An 18430-nucleotide genomic window follows, 5' to 3' on the forward strand; every position below is an offset into this window, starting at 1 on the left:
CTCCTGTGCCACCCTTGGGGTGGAGGAGCTACACTGGGTAGCCTCCATTGGATGGCATTTCTCTTTCCGGTTTAAAAAAAAATTCCCTACCCCTCATCTCTTCCACTATTCCCCATTCTGGCCTCTTACCTCTTCTCACCTGACTATCACTTTCCCCTGGGTCCCCTCGTTCTTCCCTTTCTCCTAATGTTCACTCTCCTCCACCGACCTGGCTTCACCTATCACCTTCCAGCTAGCTTCCTTCCATCTTTTTATTCTGGTGTCTTCGCCCTTCCTTTCCAGTCCTGAGGAAGGGTCTCGGCCTGAAACGTTGATTGTTTGTTCATTTCCGTGGATGCCACCCGACCTGCTGAGTTCCTCCAGCATTCTGTGTGCGTTGCTTTGGATTTCCAGCAGCTGAAGATTTTCTTGTGTTTAAGGTGTCATTGAACGCTTTCCTGAGTGACTGCAGTCCCTCTGGTGAAGTGCTATTGGGTAGGCAGCTCCAGAGTTTAAACCCTGCCACAGTATATTTCCAAGTCAAGTTGGTGTGTGGCTTGAAGGGAGCTTGCTGGTGACGTACCTTCACGTGTTTAGGATGTTGTGTTGAACTAGCTAAAACTAGTAACTGCATGCACTCCAGGTGGTTTACACTGCAGTCACTGTGATGGAGGGAGTGAACATTCAGGTTGTTTGATTAAGTGGGCAGCTCTGAGCTTTCTGAGCGTTGTATAACCATGGCAATGTAAGCAGGGTGATAGAATATCTCCACTTGCTTCCCCAAGGTAGTGGCGAGTATTCAGACACACTGCTGGCATCAGTTGTAGATGGTGGAGAGTTTAGAGGTGACTCGCTTGCCGTGTGAAGCCAGTAGATAAACAAAATGATGTTTGAGTCACTGAGTATGCTGACCACATGTTAAACAAAGTGGACTCACTGTCTTTTGAAATTAGAGCAAACTGTCCGTGGATGAAAGGAAACAACTCTTCTCCCCGTGCATACAGTGCACAGCATCGACTGGTGCAACTGGCTGACAAAGCACACAGACACCAACTTCGTACCTTTGTGTGTGACACAATGGAAGAGCCAGGGTGTGATCGGAATGAAGAGGGTTTGATCTGTTGCTGTACGGTGGTTGCAGAACCCACCAGGAGCAGGTAGATTTACTGAGGGAGGAACTCCAAATCTGCCACCTTCCATACTCCTCTGACTGGTTGTACTTGGTGAGGACCACTATCTCATTCAGCAAGTCCACCCCCACCACCACTGCAAACATTGCTGAAGTCCACACGGCCAGCCCAAACAGTGAACTTTTACGCTGCTTAAGTAATAATCCATGCATATCATGAGGGTGGGTGGTGGAATAAGTGACCCCTGCAGGAGTTCAGGCAGAGATGAACATTCAGTAAGAAACAAGCTGAGGCAGGCAGGGTGTTGGGTGATGTGACTGAGTTGGGTACAGTGTAGAGATGCAGCTGGCAGCCTCAAAGAGGACAGCAAGGCCGTGACCAATCTAATTCAGCATTGGAAGTTGCCCAAGGGATGCATAGAATTGGAGGCTGGGTAACTGAGTCTGTGAAAAAGATTTTCATTGTTGCCACTATAAAAAACTGAAAGCCAAACTACATTGTAGGTGGTCTTGATGCCTCTCTCTCTCATCTTGAAATTTATTAAGTTTCATCGTGTGTAATTTTTTGCTGCTAGTTGGGCTTTGAACTGTCCCTTGGACTGTGTGCTGTAATTTGCATCATAAACACGAGAGACTCTGCAGATGCTGGAAATCCAGAGCAACACACAAAAACTGCTGGAAGAACTCAGCAGGTCAGGCAGCATCTATGGAGATGAATAAATATCAGCTGTTTATTCATTTCCTTTGTATTATAAAATTTAATAGTTGAGTATCTCTTTGGATCCAATCCCTATCCTGAAACATTCACAAGTTACAAAGGCTTCAGATATTTTTGAAATCTAATTGCCGAACATACATTGGCTTTGAATCAGACCAAATCCTTCCTCATTAATCATTTATAATAATGGGCTCCAAGCCAGTATTTTATAACTTCATGCTGGCTGTGTGGGATGGTTTGAGTTGAGTGTGGTTTGATCTGAAGCCACATCTTGTAATAAATCCCATAAACCACCAGGCGTGTTATATGCAGACTACCATCTGCCCACAGCTTTGAGGAAAATGCCTCCGGGGTTGATGAAATTGGCATTCAGTTCAAATGCTCAATGTGCAAAATGCACAGACTTCCCCTCCCCAGTTCATCTGAGAGAAAGTTCAGCCCCAATGCAGGGGATCCATTTACAGGTTAGTTAACCAATCTCTCATTCTCCTGCCTGATCTTCACAGCTGAAACTTCAAAGGACAAAATCCTCCATTAAAGCCACATAGTGCTGGATCCCATGACGTCTACCATTGTGGGAGGAGAGCAAGATTACATAACACTATCAGAAGATGAGAGGTGGACATTCAGTTCCTCAGGCCTTCTCCGAGATTCAGTCTGCTTTCAGTATCCCTATCTCACACTCACACCTTATTGCTTCATTCCAAAGATATCTAACCTCTGTCTCCTGTCAGAATTTTGTCTGTTTCTAAGATCACTTATTCTTCTGAACTTGCAAGAGTAATAGGCTGATTGTGTCAACTTTAATGTGGCAAATCAAAATGTATGTCCTTAGGTTTTTTTACATTATATTCCATCGACCACATCCTCTCCCACTCACTGAGCCGCTGCGATTTGGGGAAATATTTTTATCTCACAACAGACGGTGGTTGGAATATGGAACACTTACTTCCCTTCAACTACTTAGTTCTTGAACCTGCAGCACAACTCTAATCACTAGAGTTGACCAACTGTACGACTTTGATGATTTTGCATTAAAATGGGCTGTTTTGTTCTAATTGTGTTCCTTTGTGTAAAAAAAATGTTTAATTCTCAAGAGGTACTTGATATGTGGCATGGGTGATGGGCTGAAGCATGTTTCCCTATTGTATGACTATAGCTCTCCATCTTTGCCCAAAACATTAGTGAAATCTCTTAATAATGCAGACTAGCAACGTGCACAAATTGCTGGAGAAACTCAGCATATGTCGTGCAATTTGTTGTCTTTGTGGCAGCAGTACAATACAATCTATAATAATAGAGAAAAATAACTGTGAATTACAGTAAAAATATACAAAATAGTTAAATGAGTAGTTGAAAAATAGAAATAAGAAAGTGGTGAGGTAGTGTTCATGGGTTCAGTGTCCATTTAGGAATCAGATGGCAGAGAAGAAGAAGCTGTTTCTGAATTGTTGAGTGTGTGCCTTCAGGCTTCTGGACCTCCTCCCTGACAGTAACAATGTGAACAGGACATTTCTCAGGTGATGGGCGTCCTTAATGATGAACACCACCTTTCTCAGGCACCGCTCCTTGAAGGTGTCCTGGATACTACGGAGGCTGGTACCCATGATGGAGCCGATTAATTTTACAACTCTCTGCAGCTTACTTTGATCCTGTGCAGTAGCACCCTTCCCCCATACCAAATGGTGATGGAGCTGCTTAGAATGCTCTCCTTGGTACATCTGTAGAAATGTTGCAAATGTTTTTGGTGACATACCAAGTCTCCTCAAGCTCTTAATGAAATATAGCCACTGTCTTGCCTTGAAAGAATTGTGTCTGTTTCCTTGTACGATTACAACTCTCCATCTTTGCCGCAACATGAGTGAAATCTTCTAGTGACACAGACTAACAACACTCAGAAAGTACTGGAGAAACCCAGCAGGTGACACGACCTCTATGGAGGGGAATAAACTGTCGATGTTTCGGGCCGAGGTCTTTCATCGGGAGTGGAATGGAAGGGGACAGAAGCTAGAATAAGAAGGTGTGGGGAGAAGGAGCATGAGCTGGCAGATGATTGGTGACGCCAGGTGAGGGGGAAGGGAGGTGGGTGGATGAAAGGTAATGATGTGAGAAAGTAGGAGACGAAAGTCAGATGAGGTAAAGGGCTGAAGAAGAAGGAATCTGACAGGACAGGATGGTGGAATAACAAAGGAGGTGGAGAACCAGACTGAGGTAATGGGCGGGTGCTGAGGAATTCCAGCATCTTTTTTTTAGATTAGATTATGAGGACACTCAGTCCTCATTTATTGTCATTTAGAAATGCATGCTTTAAAATTGACACAACGGTCCTCCAGAGTGCTATCACAAGAAAACACAGAACAAACCAAGACTAAAACTGACAAAACCACATAATTATAACATATAGTTACAACAGTGCAAAGCAATACCATAATTTGATAAAGAGCAGACCATGGGCACGGCAAAAAAAAAGTCTCAAAGTCCCGATAGACTCATCATCTCACACAGGCAGCAGAAGGGAGGAACTCTCCTCACCATGAACCTCCAAGCGCCACCAACTCGCTGATGCAGCACCATGGAAGCACCCGACCGCAGCGGACTCTGAGTCCATCCGAAAACTTCGAGCCTCTGACACAGTCTCTCCAAGCACCATCCTCCGAGCGCTTTGACCCCGCCCCAGCTACCGAGCAACAAGCAAAGCCGAGGACTCGGGGCCTTCTCCTCTGGAGATTCTGGACCACACAGTAGCAGCAGCAGCGAAGCAGGCGTTTCAGAAGTTTCACCAGATGTTCCTCCGTGCTCTCACGTACGTCTCCATCAAATCAGGATTGTGCACGGCACCCTACTTGATCTTCAGAAACACATTGTAGCTGCTGTCCTTGGGAGAAGTTCCAGAACACTGTAAGTGTTCTCCAACAAAGGCACCTAAGGCTAGAGACCACCAGAGGCAAAAAACTTACAATCTGCTGGAGGAACTTGGCGGGTTAAGAAGCATCGGGGGTGGGGGGTGGGGAAATATCAGCATTTCAGGTTAAGACCCTGCATCAGGACTGAGGAGTTACTGGTGCCGTCTCAAAATGAGTCGGACATGATCTGCACAGATAACAAGCAGAAACAGCAACCAGATAAAACAGTCCTCTGGACAGTACAGTTCTACTGGTGGGGTCCACAATCCATGGTTCTACTCGTGGGGATGAAGACTAGACAATGGAAGCTCAAAAGGTTCGTTTTTTTCCAGTCAAGATGGTGCTGGCGAACAATGGCCCTAGGGCGAGGAAGGTTGAAACATTGAGGTGAGTGTGGAGGGGGCCAACGAGGGCTCCCAAGAGAGACACTCAGCAGCTCCGTCCCCTGCGGGATCAGCATGTTTGGCCCCGGATCGGTGGTGATCGGACATAGGTTGCAGCGTTTGGCACATCAGGTGCCGGCTCAGCGGAATTAGGATCGGTGGTCATTCTTCACAGAAGGACCAAGTTCGTACATCTGCTCTCCTCATATGCATTTGAAAAGACGTTTCCCATATTCTGAGATTTATGTGATTATTGGACTGTACTTTATATTGGTTTCCTTTAGTTTCTTGGTGTTCTGTTTCTTGTGGATGATTGGTGGGCGGGAGATCTGATAAATTTTGTGTGTAAGTGGGGGGGATTGGGGGTATGGTGTCATGGTTGCTGTTCTTTTCTGAGAGTGGAGGGGTCAGGGACTGTATGTGTAGGGGTTGTTATTGTGGCTACGGGCGAGGGGAGGGGGGATTTTGGGGTCTGCGGGTTTTGTGTCTTTTTCATGATGATTGGAGGGGAGTTGATGTCTTTTCTTTCATCAACACTCATGTCTTTCTATATTCAATGGTTATCTGGGGTAGACAAATATCAGAGTTGTATTGTACATGTATATTTTGACATAAAGTGAACCTTCAAACCTTTAGAAAGAATGAGACCACAAAGACTACAGCTTTCCATGGGAGTTCACTTTTCTCATGCAACTATGGGTCCTCATAGTTATTGACTAGGTTCCAAGCTCCCAGTCTTAAAGCTTTGAGAGTTACAAGTTACCGCAGGAGATTGAATCCTATTTGCAGAAACTAGCTTGTGACAATGGAACTCAATTCATCGACAGACTTTAGAGAGTTCGCGGAGAGGATGGCACTTGCAAAGCACAGTGACTTCTTGTCAGTAGCAAATTAACAAAACTACTAGCTACTTTATTAAATCACACTTTTGCTGGTAAACGATCACTGCAGTCACTGTGGTTTCCCTTTCGGAGTTGACCTTTTGAACTGCCGGTAAGACCTGGCATTTTTGTGGTGTGGACTGAAGCCTTGATGGAGCAGGATGGTTGTAGCATGGCGTGTGCGGGGCCCGAGAGTCGGGAATGAGCCAATGTTTGGCCATTGCTGGAGCAGACTTGGAGGTAATTCAATGTGGCAGAATCGAGGCAGCAGACCCTAGACCCGAGAGTGCGGAATGACCTGAGTTTTGATCGATTTAGGCACCTGGCCAAATTGGAAAGGTCGGGCACTGGCCGATCTCCGATTCCAGGAGCGAGGAATGAACCAAGGTTTGGATGATTTAAGCGCCAGGCCAGTTTGAAAAGGTCAGGGTGTCAGGGCCGGGCCAGTACTGGGTCGGCTGCAGTGATGACTGGCTTCGCAGCTGTGGACTCACTTTCATGAACTTCAGTTGCTTGCTTGCTTTTGTTGTTTGCAGAGTTTGTTTTTTTTCTGCACATTGGGTGTTTGACAGTCTTCTGTTTTAATTTGTTCTACTGGGTTTCTTTGTCTCATGGCTGCCTGTAAGGAGATGAATCTCAAGGCTGTGTAATGTATACATACTTTGATAATAAATGTATTTTGAACTTTGAGAGGTAAAGGAAGACTCAAACCTTGTTGTACATCATCAGCAGGATGAGGTCCAGAGACTGGCATGATAGCACTAACTGATAGACCAAGCAATCAGTCAGAATCAGAATCAGGTTTATTATCAGGGCCGGCTGGTGGCGCAGTGACATCAGCGCCGGACCCGGGAGTGGAGGTTCCTGGGTTCGAAACCAGTCAGGTCCGCTTCCGTGTACGCTCTCCATCCGTGCCGGGTTGAGTGTCGAGATCGCAACCCGACCTCGTAAAATAAAGGGAAAAATACCGTGCCATACTGTCTCTCTCTCTCCCTCGCTCCGCGCCTTGTAAAGGGATGAAAAAGACATAGTCCCGCCAACATCGCGCACGCACGCACGCCACACCAAAAAAAAGATTCAGGTTTGTTATCGACGGCATGTGGTGTGAAACTTGTTATCTTAGTTACCGCAGTACAATAATATAGAAAGAAAAATAAATAAAAAGGCAAATCAATTGCAGTAAATAGTTCAAAAATAGTGCAAAACAGAAATGATTTCATAAAAAAGTGAGGTCGTGTTCATGGGTTCAATGTTCATTTAGATCATATGGCAGAGGGAAATTTTTCCACAATACCTAGGGGAATGAAGACAAGTAGATAAAATCATGAGGGGTGGAAATAAGGTGAATGGTTGCAGTGTTCTGAGAGTATAATACTAGAGGGCATAGAGAGAGGGGAGAGATTTAAAGGGAACTTGAGGGGTAGGTTTTCCACATGGAGGGTGGAGTGAGTTACCAGAGGAAGTGGTAGAGGCAGGCATAATTACAACAATGAAATAATTGGACAGGTACATAAGTGGATATGGTTTTAAGGAACAAGGGCCAAATGCAACAAAGTGTGCGAATTCAGCGAGGCAGTTTGGTTAGTACAGACCAGCTGGGCTGAATGGCCTGCTTTTGTGCTGCATGACTCCATGGCATGTCTTCCTGCTCTCCATTCTGCATTGTTCAGTCTGCTTTCACTCTCTGTGCTTCCATTCACTCGCTGATTCGAAAACATGGTTACCCAGTTTTACCATATCAAGGGCACTCCCCTTCCTTGCCCTCCCTGTAACCTTACAATTACTTTACCTCCTTTTCAGTTCTGATGAAGGATCTCCGAGCTGAGGCATTGACTCTATTTCCCTTCCCACGGATGCAGCCTGACCTGCTGAGGTGTTTCCAGTGTGTCGTGTTATATACAGAGACTATGATACAGTAGTCAGGTACACCACGTCACCATATCCAACCCTGAGATTCATTTTCTAATGGGCGTACTCAATAATCCATGAAAGAATAATAATCATAACAGAATCAGTGAAAGACCGCACCAAGTTGGGTGTTCAATTAGTGTGCAAATAATAATAAATAAGTGATAAATATTGAGAACATGAGATGAAGAGTATTTGTAAGTGAGCCTTTAGGTTGTGGGAACAGTTCAGTGATGGGGCAAGTGAAGTTGTCGTCTTTGGTTCAAAAGCCTGATGGTTGAGGGTTAATAACTGTTCCTGAACCTGGTGCCGTGAGTCCTAAGGCTCCTGTACCTTCTTCCTGATGGCAACAGTGAGAAGAGAGCATGACCTGGGTGGTGGGGGTCCCTGATAATGGACGCTGCTTTCCTGCGATGACGCTTCCTGCAGGAGTATCATTGATGCAGCCAGTCAATCTCTGGGGCTGGCCTCTCAGCTTGGACACTAGTCCCTGGAGCCAGTGGGTTTGGGACATGTTGCCGAGTCTGAATCCGGTGCCAAAGTCAATGTCAGGTGATCAGTTTCCTCCTCTCGTTTCAACATCAAGACTTCAATATAACTGAACGGTTCACTGAGCATTTTCTGTAGTTCGAGATAAGTGGAGCCTTGTGAGAGAGTCAGGGTTCCTACTCTGAGGGACATCTGCTGCATCAGGGAGTGGGGCAAGTGGTTTAGCATTATCCACTTTTACTGACAGTTTTTTTTTTAATCTAGGTACTTAATTAATTGAAAGTCAGTTTCCAAAGGCCACGGTTGGTTTTTGAACTGGAGACCACCAAACTCCTTTCCTTAAGTCCGCATCAGATGTTTGCGAAAACGGACCGTGCTGAAGTAATGCGGAAATAAAACTGTCCGATATGGCTCCAGCACTCTCCTGGTTACCTCTGTTGTGCCGCTCACTGAGTGGAAAGATTCAGATCCATTCATTAATGCTTGTGTTGTGTGTTACCAGTGGCTTTCTGGGGAGATATTGCTCTGGATGAAGAGGATCTGAAGTATTTTCATCGTGACAGAAGTTCAGATTTAATGGGACAGGGAACTGACAGAACAGGACACACAACTGGTAAGTGTTACTAAACTGAGACTGTAATGATGCTGGGTATGGGGAAGGTGATTGTGAAGGAGCCCAATAAAAATGGGAAACTTGATTTATGATACAGATGTAAGAAATCAGTCAAAACTGAAAAATTAGAGTCACCTTATTTGCCGGTATGTGAAACATACCAGAATTGAATGTGGTTCGGTGCCAAGCATAAAACACAGGACACTACCGTGGCAGAGACTACAACAGCAACCAGCAATTTACAAGATAATTGTGCAAAATGCCATGAACAATCAACAATTAGCAGAATGGCCACATGCGCAAGCATCAAAGATCAAACTTAAAGCAATGTGAACATATGAACAGACTCAAACAAGAGAAAATCTGCAGATGCTGGAAATCCAGGCGACGCACAGAAAATGCTGAAGGAACTCAGCAGGCCAAGCAGCATCTATGGAAAAAAAGTACAGTCGACGTTTCGGGCTGAGACCCTTCGGCAGGACTGGAGGAAAAAAGATGAGTAGGCTCAATAGTTATCAACAGAACAAGGAGCATAGGAAAGACCATTTAGTGGATGTAGTGTAGGGTATTATACCTGAGTGAGTTATGTTGAGGAGCTGGATAGCTACAGGAACGAAGCTTCGGAGATGGACTTGTAGCATCTCCCCAATGGTGACTTTAAGGGTGGATGGAGTCAGCAGTAATTTTTTAAGCTCTTTTCTTTGCCCTGGTGATGAATAGGTCTTTTAATGCCAATGATCAATGCTGAGTGGACCGCTCACTGCAACCTGGACTTGGAGGAAGAAGACGGCGGGAAACCAAATGGAGATAGAGGTGGTTACAACACTCTCAATGACGACTGAATAAAAATTCATCAGGATGTACCCTGAGATGTTAAGCTTCCTAAGTTTCTGTAGGACGAACAATCTCTTCCGGGCTTTCCAAGTGATGCCCCACTTCAATGTATTGCTTTATGGTAAGCGTAAAGGAGTTGGGGGCTTGCTGTTCTGGTTAACAACGGATGGTGCAATCCTGGTCATATTACGATCAAGGAACGTGTTTGTAGCCCGGATATTGAACTTTTTGCTCTTGGACTCTGGCCATATTCCACTGAGATACAACACTGGGCGTTCCTGCCTGTGGACATCGAACATTGCAGCCCCTTGCGTGGAGGGTCAGACACCCTGAGCCAATAGGCTGGTCCTGGACTTACTTCCATCTGGCATAGTTTGCATATTGTTGTTTGATTGTTCGTGGTTTTTGTATTGCTATATTTATGCTCTGTTCTTGGTTGGTGCAGCTGTAACCAAACCCAATTTCCCTCGGGATCAATAAAGTATGTCTATCTATCTATCTATCTGTCTAATGGTAGTCCCCATGAATTTGAATGACTTGCCCACAGACACAGCCTGACCACTGATTCCCAAGGGGAGGGTGCAAGTAGGGGTTGTCGTCAGGTTTATCCTCATTTCCACTATCTTGATAGCATTAAATTTTTACGAGCGCACCATCCTGCAAGATGGTCTACCTCTCTTTGATAACAGGTCACATCATTATTAGAGATGAGACCAACTACAGTCATGTCATCCACGAACTTTAGGATTTTAATGGATTTGTCTTTGGAAATGTAGGAGGGGTGTAAAAGCAGCCCTAGGGAGAGCCTGTGCTTATAGACAGAAGTGTTTTGGTCACCTGTCAGCAGGAAGATAATTGTCAGAGGGAAGAAACTGAAGAGTTGGAGTTAAGGATGAAATCTGGAGTCGTGCGAGGCTTCACAAAGTTATACAGCACAGAATCACATCCTTCAGCCCATCACAACCACGTTGACCTTTTTTTTGACCTATCTACACTAATCCCATTTGCCTGCATTATGTTGATGTCTGTCTACGTCTTGTCTATTTGTTTAAATTCTTAAACACAGTGATTATACCTGGTTCCACCTCCTCCTTTGGCAGTGAGTTCCATCCTCTGCATACAAGTAAGTACCCTTCAGATCCCCTTTAAGGAAAGGGGTGAAAAGTCCCACAGCTCTCACCTCTGTCACTAGCCCAATATCCTGTTCAATGCTGGGGAGGTGGTGTCAGGAATTGCAGATGATCCCAGGATGGTTCACAGGACCTACTGTTAATTCTGTGACTACCAGAAGAATACTGATTACATGCAACGCTGGACTAAAGACAGCAGGTGGAATTCACGGCAATTCTAGTCTGAGAGGGTATGTTTTTGATGTAAGTGATAATTATATTTGAACGGCAGCGGGCTTCAGTTCCACCGTAGAGCCTGTGTCAGTGATACTGGAGGAAAAGATCATGGAATCTGAGAAGAGGATCATTTGGAAATGTGTCAGTAACTAGTGTCAGGTTGTAACCAGTCCAATTCCCGGACTGCTGAATCTCAGCCAAGTTAATAATCTCTGTTGCTGCCATGGAGATTCCAAGCTGAGCAGTCAGTTTTTCCAGGTACTTTGTAGAATCTTCTGACCAATATTTATCTTTCAATCAGCATAATTTTGAAACCTGATCGCCTATCTGCTCGCTACATCACCGGAAGCTCATTGCTGTTTTACATCAGAAAATGTGACAACTTCAGAAGCAACTTGAGTGCAGGAAGCAGCTGAATGTCCTGAATCTGGGAAAGTCTAGGTTTACCTTCCTCTTTACTGGGACCATCTTACATGTCCACATAGTTAAGAAGTTTGCTGATGATGCAAAAATTGGCTGTGCAGTTGGCAGAGAGGAAGAAAGTTTGAAAACCCAGGAAGGTATCACGTCAGGTAGGTTAAACCTGGCAGCAAATAAAATTCAGTTTGGAGAGAGAATATGCTTAGGGACGGAAAGCAATCTAAGGATACACTGTGATAGGATGCTGAGGTGTGGAGAAACAAGAGGTGTGTGTCTATCAATACCTGAAATTGACAGGGAGGAAAATGAAGTGGTTTATTATGATACAAGAGCATAGCAACAACTAAGTTCATGTTCATGTTTAACTGTCAACCATAGACGTATGCAGCTGGACGAAACACCGTTCTTCCAGAACCAAGATGCAGAACACGGTACACACATTCACACACAGCACATATGGTTATGATATCACACAGTCAGAAAATAATATTAACACAAGTCCCTGAGCGGCATGGTCTGAAGGTTAATGGTGCACAGGAGCCACGTTCCTGCAAGAACACGCACAAGTTCCTTGTCTCGAGCTGGGCCAGCCGCAGGTGAAGGCAGTCCAGCTTGCCTTGTGCTGGGTCAGCCCCAGACAAAGCAAGTGCACGCTGGGTACCAGTATCAATGGGGCAGCCGGCCTGTGGAGGCCAGCACCAATTCCAGCGTGCCCGCTGTGTCTCTGTTCTCTCCCACGTTGCCTCTGGTGCCTCCTCCCTTGGGTGGCAGTGACAGACAGTGCCGCGGCACGAAGGCCTGGTCTGTGCAACAACCAAGGCCACGCAGCTCCCCCGCCATCGGTCTCACCAATGAACCACACTTACAATATTTTGTGTTACCAATGTCCAACAGGGTCTTGTGAGCACAAGAAAAATGTTTAAGACAAGCATTTGCACCGTTTGTTGGATCCAAAGAAGCCAAGCGTGCCACCATCTTACTGGAACCATGAAGAGGATTAGTTAGGCCGCAAGGTGGAGTACTATATACAATTAGTCACCACATCTCAGGAATGATGTGACAGTGCTGGAGAGGGTGCAGAGGAAGTTTGAGGGATGTTGTCAGGACTTATTTACTGTGGAGAGAATGGTGAGCTGTTTTCTTTGGAGTGGAGGAGATTGAAGAGAGAATTGGTGTACCCGACCACTCTGTGTGTGATTAACACTACCTGCCCTTGTACATTGTACTTGGAAAATGTAATATGTTACAGGTTTCTGCAAAACAACAGAGTTTTAATTTCTCTGGCGTCATTCACAACCTCAGGATGTTCCAATGTACTCGCAGCCATTCGAAGAGTGGTGAAAAGGCCAGGAGCCCATGGCCTAGCAGTTGTTTGATTGCTTCCTGGGATAAGTTAACAACAGGCTGAGACCGTTGCGTACTGTTCTCCAGGCTACTGCACAGACTTGAGTTGGATCTACGGTCAGAATCTGAGGAGATTCTCATGAGGTCATAACTCCAAAAGGGACCTGAGACCAGGAGAGTTGTGACAATGGAAATATTGAAAGTGATGGTTAAAGTTGAGGCATTGCTCAGGAGCTGAAATTGGTCAGTAAAGTGATTGGCAGCAAGAGTGTTGCAGCATAGAGAACAATGGGCAGTTCATGCAGTGTAGGTCTCCCCGACTACTGACCCCTCACAGTGCAGATCTCCCCGACTACCGACCCCACACAGTGCAGATCTCCCCGACTACCGACCCCTCACAGTGCAGATCTCCCCGACTACCGACCCCTCACCGTGCAGATCTCCCCGACTACCGACCCCTCACAGTGCAGATCTCCCCGACTACCGACCCCTCACCGTGCAGATCTCCCCGACTACCGACCCCTCACCATGCTGATCTTCTCAATCACTGATGCCTCACAGTGCAGATCTCCCTCAGTACTGGCCCAGTCATAGAGAATTGTATGAACAAACCAGAGAGACAGCGTAGACTAAATAAAACTGTTCTCCAGGGTGTGCAGAGGGAACAAGGGTGCATGCATGTGTTCTGAGTTTGTTTTTTACAGTACGTTCCATGGGTTCTTGGGATTCACTAATACAGGCAAAGAATCTGAATCAGAATCATGAAATTTGTTAACTGAACTGCAGCAGTACAATGCAATACATGAGAAATATAGAGAAAATAAATAAGTAAAACAATTACAGTAAGTATATATGTATATTAAACAGTTAAATTAAAAGTAGTGCAAAAACAGAAATAATAATAAAAAAATTGTGAGGTAGTATTTACGAATTGGATGGCAGAGGGGAAGAAGCTGTTCCTGAATCGCTGAGTGTGTGCCTTCAAGCTTCTGTACCTCCTTCCTGATGGTAACAATGAGAAGAGGGCATGTCCTGGGTGCTGGGGGTCCTTAATAATGAATGCCGCCTTTCTGAGGTACCGCTGCTTGAAGATGTCTTGGATACTACGGAGGCGAGTACCCCTGAAGGAGCTGACTAATTTTACAACTCTCTGTAGCTTCTTTCAATCTTGAGCAGTACCTGCCCCCCATAACAGACGGTGATGCAAACAATCACAAAGCTCTCCACGGTACATCTGTTCATATTCTCAAGTGTTGTAGGTGACAAACCAAATGTACTCAGACTCCATATGAAATGTAGCCAATGAGATATTGACACCTAGGAACTTGAAATTGCTCACTCTCTGCCCGTCTGATTCCTCTATAAAGAATGGTTCACGTTCCCTCATCTTGCCCTTTCTGAAGTCCACAATCAGTGCTTTGGTTTTACTAACATGAGTGCAGGGTTGTTGCTGTTATACCACTCAACTAACTGGTATACTCACTCCTCTCATCACCATCTGTACGCCCTCTCATCACCATCTAAAATTCTGCCAACAATTATTGTATCATCAGTAAGTTTATAGATGGCAATTGAGCTGTGCCTAGCCACACAGTAATGAGTATAGAGTGTAGAGCAGTGGGCTAAGCACACACCCCTGAGGTGCACCAGTGTTGATTCTCAGCAAGGAGAGGTATTATCACCAATCCACACAGATTGTGGTCTTCTGGTTACGAAGTCAAGGATCCAGTTGCAGAGGGAGGTACAGGGGCACTGGTTCTGTAATTTTTTGATCAGGAATGTAGGAATGATAGTGTTAAACGCTGAGCTATAGTCAATAAACAGCATCCTAACATAGGTGTTTGTGTTGTCTAGGTGATCTAAGGCTTTGTGAAGAGCCATTAAGTTTGCATCTGCCTATCACCTATTGTGGCGATATGCAAATTGCAGTGGGTCTAGTTCCTTGCTGAGGCAGGAGTTGATTCTGGCCAAGACCAGTATCTCAAAGCATTTCATCACCGTAGATATGAGTGCGACCGGATGATAGTCATTAAGGCAGCTCGCTCTACTCTTATTGGGCACTAGTATTACTGTTGCCCTTTTGAAGCAGGTGGGAACTTCTGACTGTAACAGTGAGAGGTTGAAAATGTCCTTGAATAATCCTGCCAGTTGTTTGGCATATTTTCAGAGCCTTACCAGGTACTCCGTCGGGGTTTGCTGCCTTGCAAGAGTTCACCTTTCTGAAAGGCAGCCTAACATCGGCCTCCGAGACAGGGATCTTCACAGCTGCAGTTATATCCTTCCTTTCAAAGTGGGCGTAAAAAGTGCTGAGCTCGTCTGGTCGTAAAGCATCTCTGCCTCTCATGATGTTGGGTTTGACTCTGTCGGAATTAATGTCCTGCAGCCCTGCCACAGTTGACGTGCATCTCCTGTCGCTTCCAACTTCGCTTGGAATTTTTTCTTCACTCTTGGTATAGCCCTCTGCAAGTCATACCGGGCTTTCTTGCACAGACAAATACCACAGATCTAGCCCTCAGCAGACGACAAACCTCCTAGTTCACATCGCTCAGACCATGTAGAGCCTGTTTTATTAAAGTGGGGTAGCTATGTTGAACTTATATGAAAAACTCTTTGGGTCACAAACAGATAATTGCATCTAGTTCTTGTTACTACACTGCATGCGGTATATATGAAAGGGCTTGCTTTCTCAGAATCAGTATCAGGTTTAATATGTGTGAAATTTGTTTTTTTATTGCAGCAGTGAAGTGCAATACATTAAAAAGCTATAAATACATGTTGCACAAGGGAGCAGATAAAAATAGTGAGGTAGTTTACATGGGTTCACTGACCATTCAGAAATCTGATGGCAGAAGGGAAGAAGCTGTTCCTGAAAAGTTGAGCCTGTGTCCGCAGGCTCCTGTACCACCTCCTTGATGGTATCAATAAGAAGAGGGCATGGTTCTGGGTGGTGTGGAACCTTAATGATAGCTGATGCCTTTTTGAGGCCTTGTATTTTGAAGATGTCCTGGGAGGCACGATGCAGATGGCTGAGTTTATAACTTTGTGCAGTTTTTTCCAGTCCTATGCCGTGGCTTCTCCATAACTGATGATGGTGCAAGCAGTTAAAATTTCTCCACAGGACATCAGTAGAAATTTGCTAGCTTGTTTGATGGCATACCAAATCTCCTCAACCCCCGAATGAAATATAGGCACTATCATGGCTTCGTTGTAATTGCATCAGTATGTTAGGCCCAGGATAGATCTTTAGAGAAGTTGACACCCAGAAACTTGAAACTTCTCACCCTTTCTACTCCTGATTCCTCAAAGAGGACCAAGCTGTGTTTCCATGATTTTCCCTTCCTGAAGTCTACAATCAGTTCTTTGGTCTTACTGACATTGAGTGCAAAGTTGTTGTGACACCACTGAACCAGCCAATATATCTCATTCCTGTTTGCCATCTGAAATTCTGCCAACAGTAGTTGTGATATTGGTAAAGTTATAGACGCTGTTTGAGCTGGGCCTCATCACACAGTTGTGGGTGTAGAGGGAGTAGAGCAGTGGGCTAAGCATGTGTCCTTGAGGTGCACCAGTGTTGATTGTCAGCAAGTTGGAGATGTTATCTCAAATCTGCACTGACTGTGGTTTCCCGGTAAGGAAGTCAAGGATCCAGTTGCAGAGGGAGGTACAGAGGCCCAGGTTCTGGTGCTTTTTGATTGGAACTGAGGGTCCAGTGAGATTGCATCCATTGTAGACCTATCATGGCGATAGGCAAACTACAGTGGGTCAAGATTCTGGCCCTGACCAGCCTCTAAAAGCAATTCATCACACTACAACTGGGCAATAGTTATTGAGGCAGCTCTCGCTACTCCTGGGCACTGGTATGATTGTCACCCTTTTGAAGCAAGTGGGAACCTCCTACTGCAGCAGTGAGTGATTGAAGATATTCTTCAAAATTCCTGCCAGTTGGTTTGTTCAGGTTTTTAGTGCCTTATCAGGTACACCACCTAGGCCTAATGTGTTGCAAGGGTTCACTCTCTTGAAAGGTATTCTGATACAAGACCCTGAGATAGACATCAAAGGGTCACCAGCTGCTGCAGAGATTCACACAGGTGTAACTTTATTCACTTTTTCAAAGAGTGCAAAAAGGTTGATGAGCTCATCTGGGAGTGAAGCATCACAGCCATTCATGATGTTAAGTTTTGCTTTGTAGGAAGTAATGGCCTGCAAATGCCACCAGAGCTAATGTGCATTGGATTCGTCTCTAACTTCAATCAGAATTGTTTTTCGCTGCCTTCCATAGGTCATACCCGGACTTCTTGTATGGTTCTGGATCACCAGTTGTGGATGCTACAGATGTAGCAGTCGGCAGATTACCAGCCTCTTAGTTCATTCAGAGCTTTTGGGTGGGGTGTGTCCAGTATGTTCTCAAAGGCACACACTCATCCATACAGGTCTTGATGAAGTTAGTGACAACTGTTGCATATTCATTATTTTTGAAAATGAGCCCTTGAATATTCCCCTGATTGAAAGCAGTCCTGTACACACTCCTCTGCCTCCCTTGACCATGTCTTTCCAGTGCTCACCACTGGTGCTGCATCACTAACCACTTTTAAAGTTTGATGATTTCTCTAATATAGCATCAATTTCTATAACTTCTGGTATCAACACCCCCTCTCCACCCCCACCTCTCTTTTTCCATTCCCCATTCTGGTTACCCTCACCCCTCGTCCTCCTCTACCCTCATGACCTGCGCATTCCTTCCCGCTGGTTCCCCTCCTCCAGTGACCAGAACAGTCCAAGGGTGCGCTAGGGGCAGCTTGCATGTGTCACGTGCTTCCGGTGCCAATACAGCACACCCAGAGCTTGCTAACCTTGACCAGTGCTTGCTAACCTTGACCAGTGCTCCTTTGGAATGTGGGGTGAAACCAGAGCACCCAGAGGAAACCCATGCTGTCCTGGAGAGAACATTGAACCCCAATCACTGGTGGTGTAAATCTTTACACTAGCCACCGCCGCTGAAAGTACAAGCCTTTTCCTTTTAGCTACAGCTTATGTCAATTTCTGTTTTATGAGCCAGGGCTGAGCCAGTTTTCATTGGGTTTTTGGACCTTAAAGCTGTATGTATTTGTTGAAGGCAGTGTGCTAATTCTTCACATCAGTTAGTCCCCGATTCCTGTCTTAACTTTTCATTTCCTAATCTGCAATTGTCAACTAATTAGAATCAGATTTAATCTCAGGGGCACATATCATGAACTTGGTTGTTATACAGCAGCAGTACATTGTAATACATATTTATACTTTATGAATATAGAAAATAAACTTCAATAAATAGTGCAAAAACAGAACGAAATACAAGGGTAATATCCATTCAGAAATTTGATGGTAGAAGGGAAGAAGCTGTTCCTGAAACATTGAGTTGCATCTTCAGGTTCCAGTACCTCCTCCTCAATGGTAGTAAAGAGAAGGTATGTCCAATGGACAAAGGAACAGAATTCAGTTATTCG

At 45.1% G+C, this 18430-nt stretch overlaps 1 protein-coding gene across 1 annotated transcript in view; it reads left to right on the forward strand.

Annotated features, from left to right (window-relative positions):
- The window catches only part of LOC134358206 (tolloid-like protein 2), a 126630-nt gene that overhangs the window by 30615 nt on the left and 77585 nt on the right, over positions 1 to 18430 (forward strand). Inside the window, exon 2 of the mRNA XM_063070204.1 lies at positions 8893 to 9003. Within this exon, the coding sequence (XP_062926274.1) occupies positions 8893 to 9003 (111 nt within the window). The remainder of the gene's footprint in view (positions 1 to 8892; positions 9004 to 18430) is intronic.

This window comes from Mobula hypostoma, chromosome 18 (genome assembly GCF_963921235.1).
Source record: "Mobula hypostoma chromosome 18, sMobHyp1.1, whole genome shotgun sequence".
In the NCBI taxonomy this organism is placed as follows: Eukaryota; Metazoa; Chordata; class Chondrichthyes; order Myliobatiformes; family Myliobatidae; genus Mobula; species Mobula hypostoma.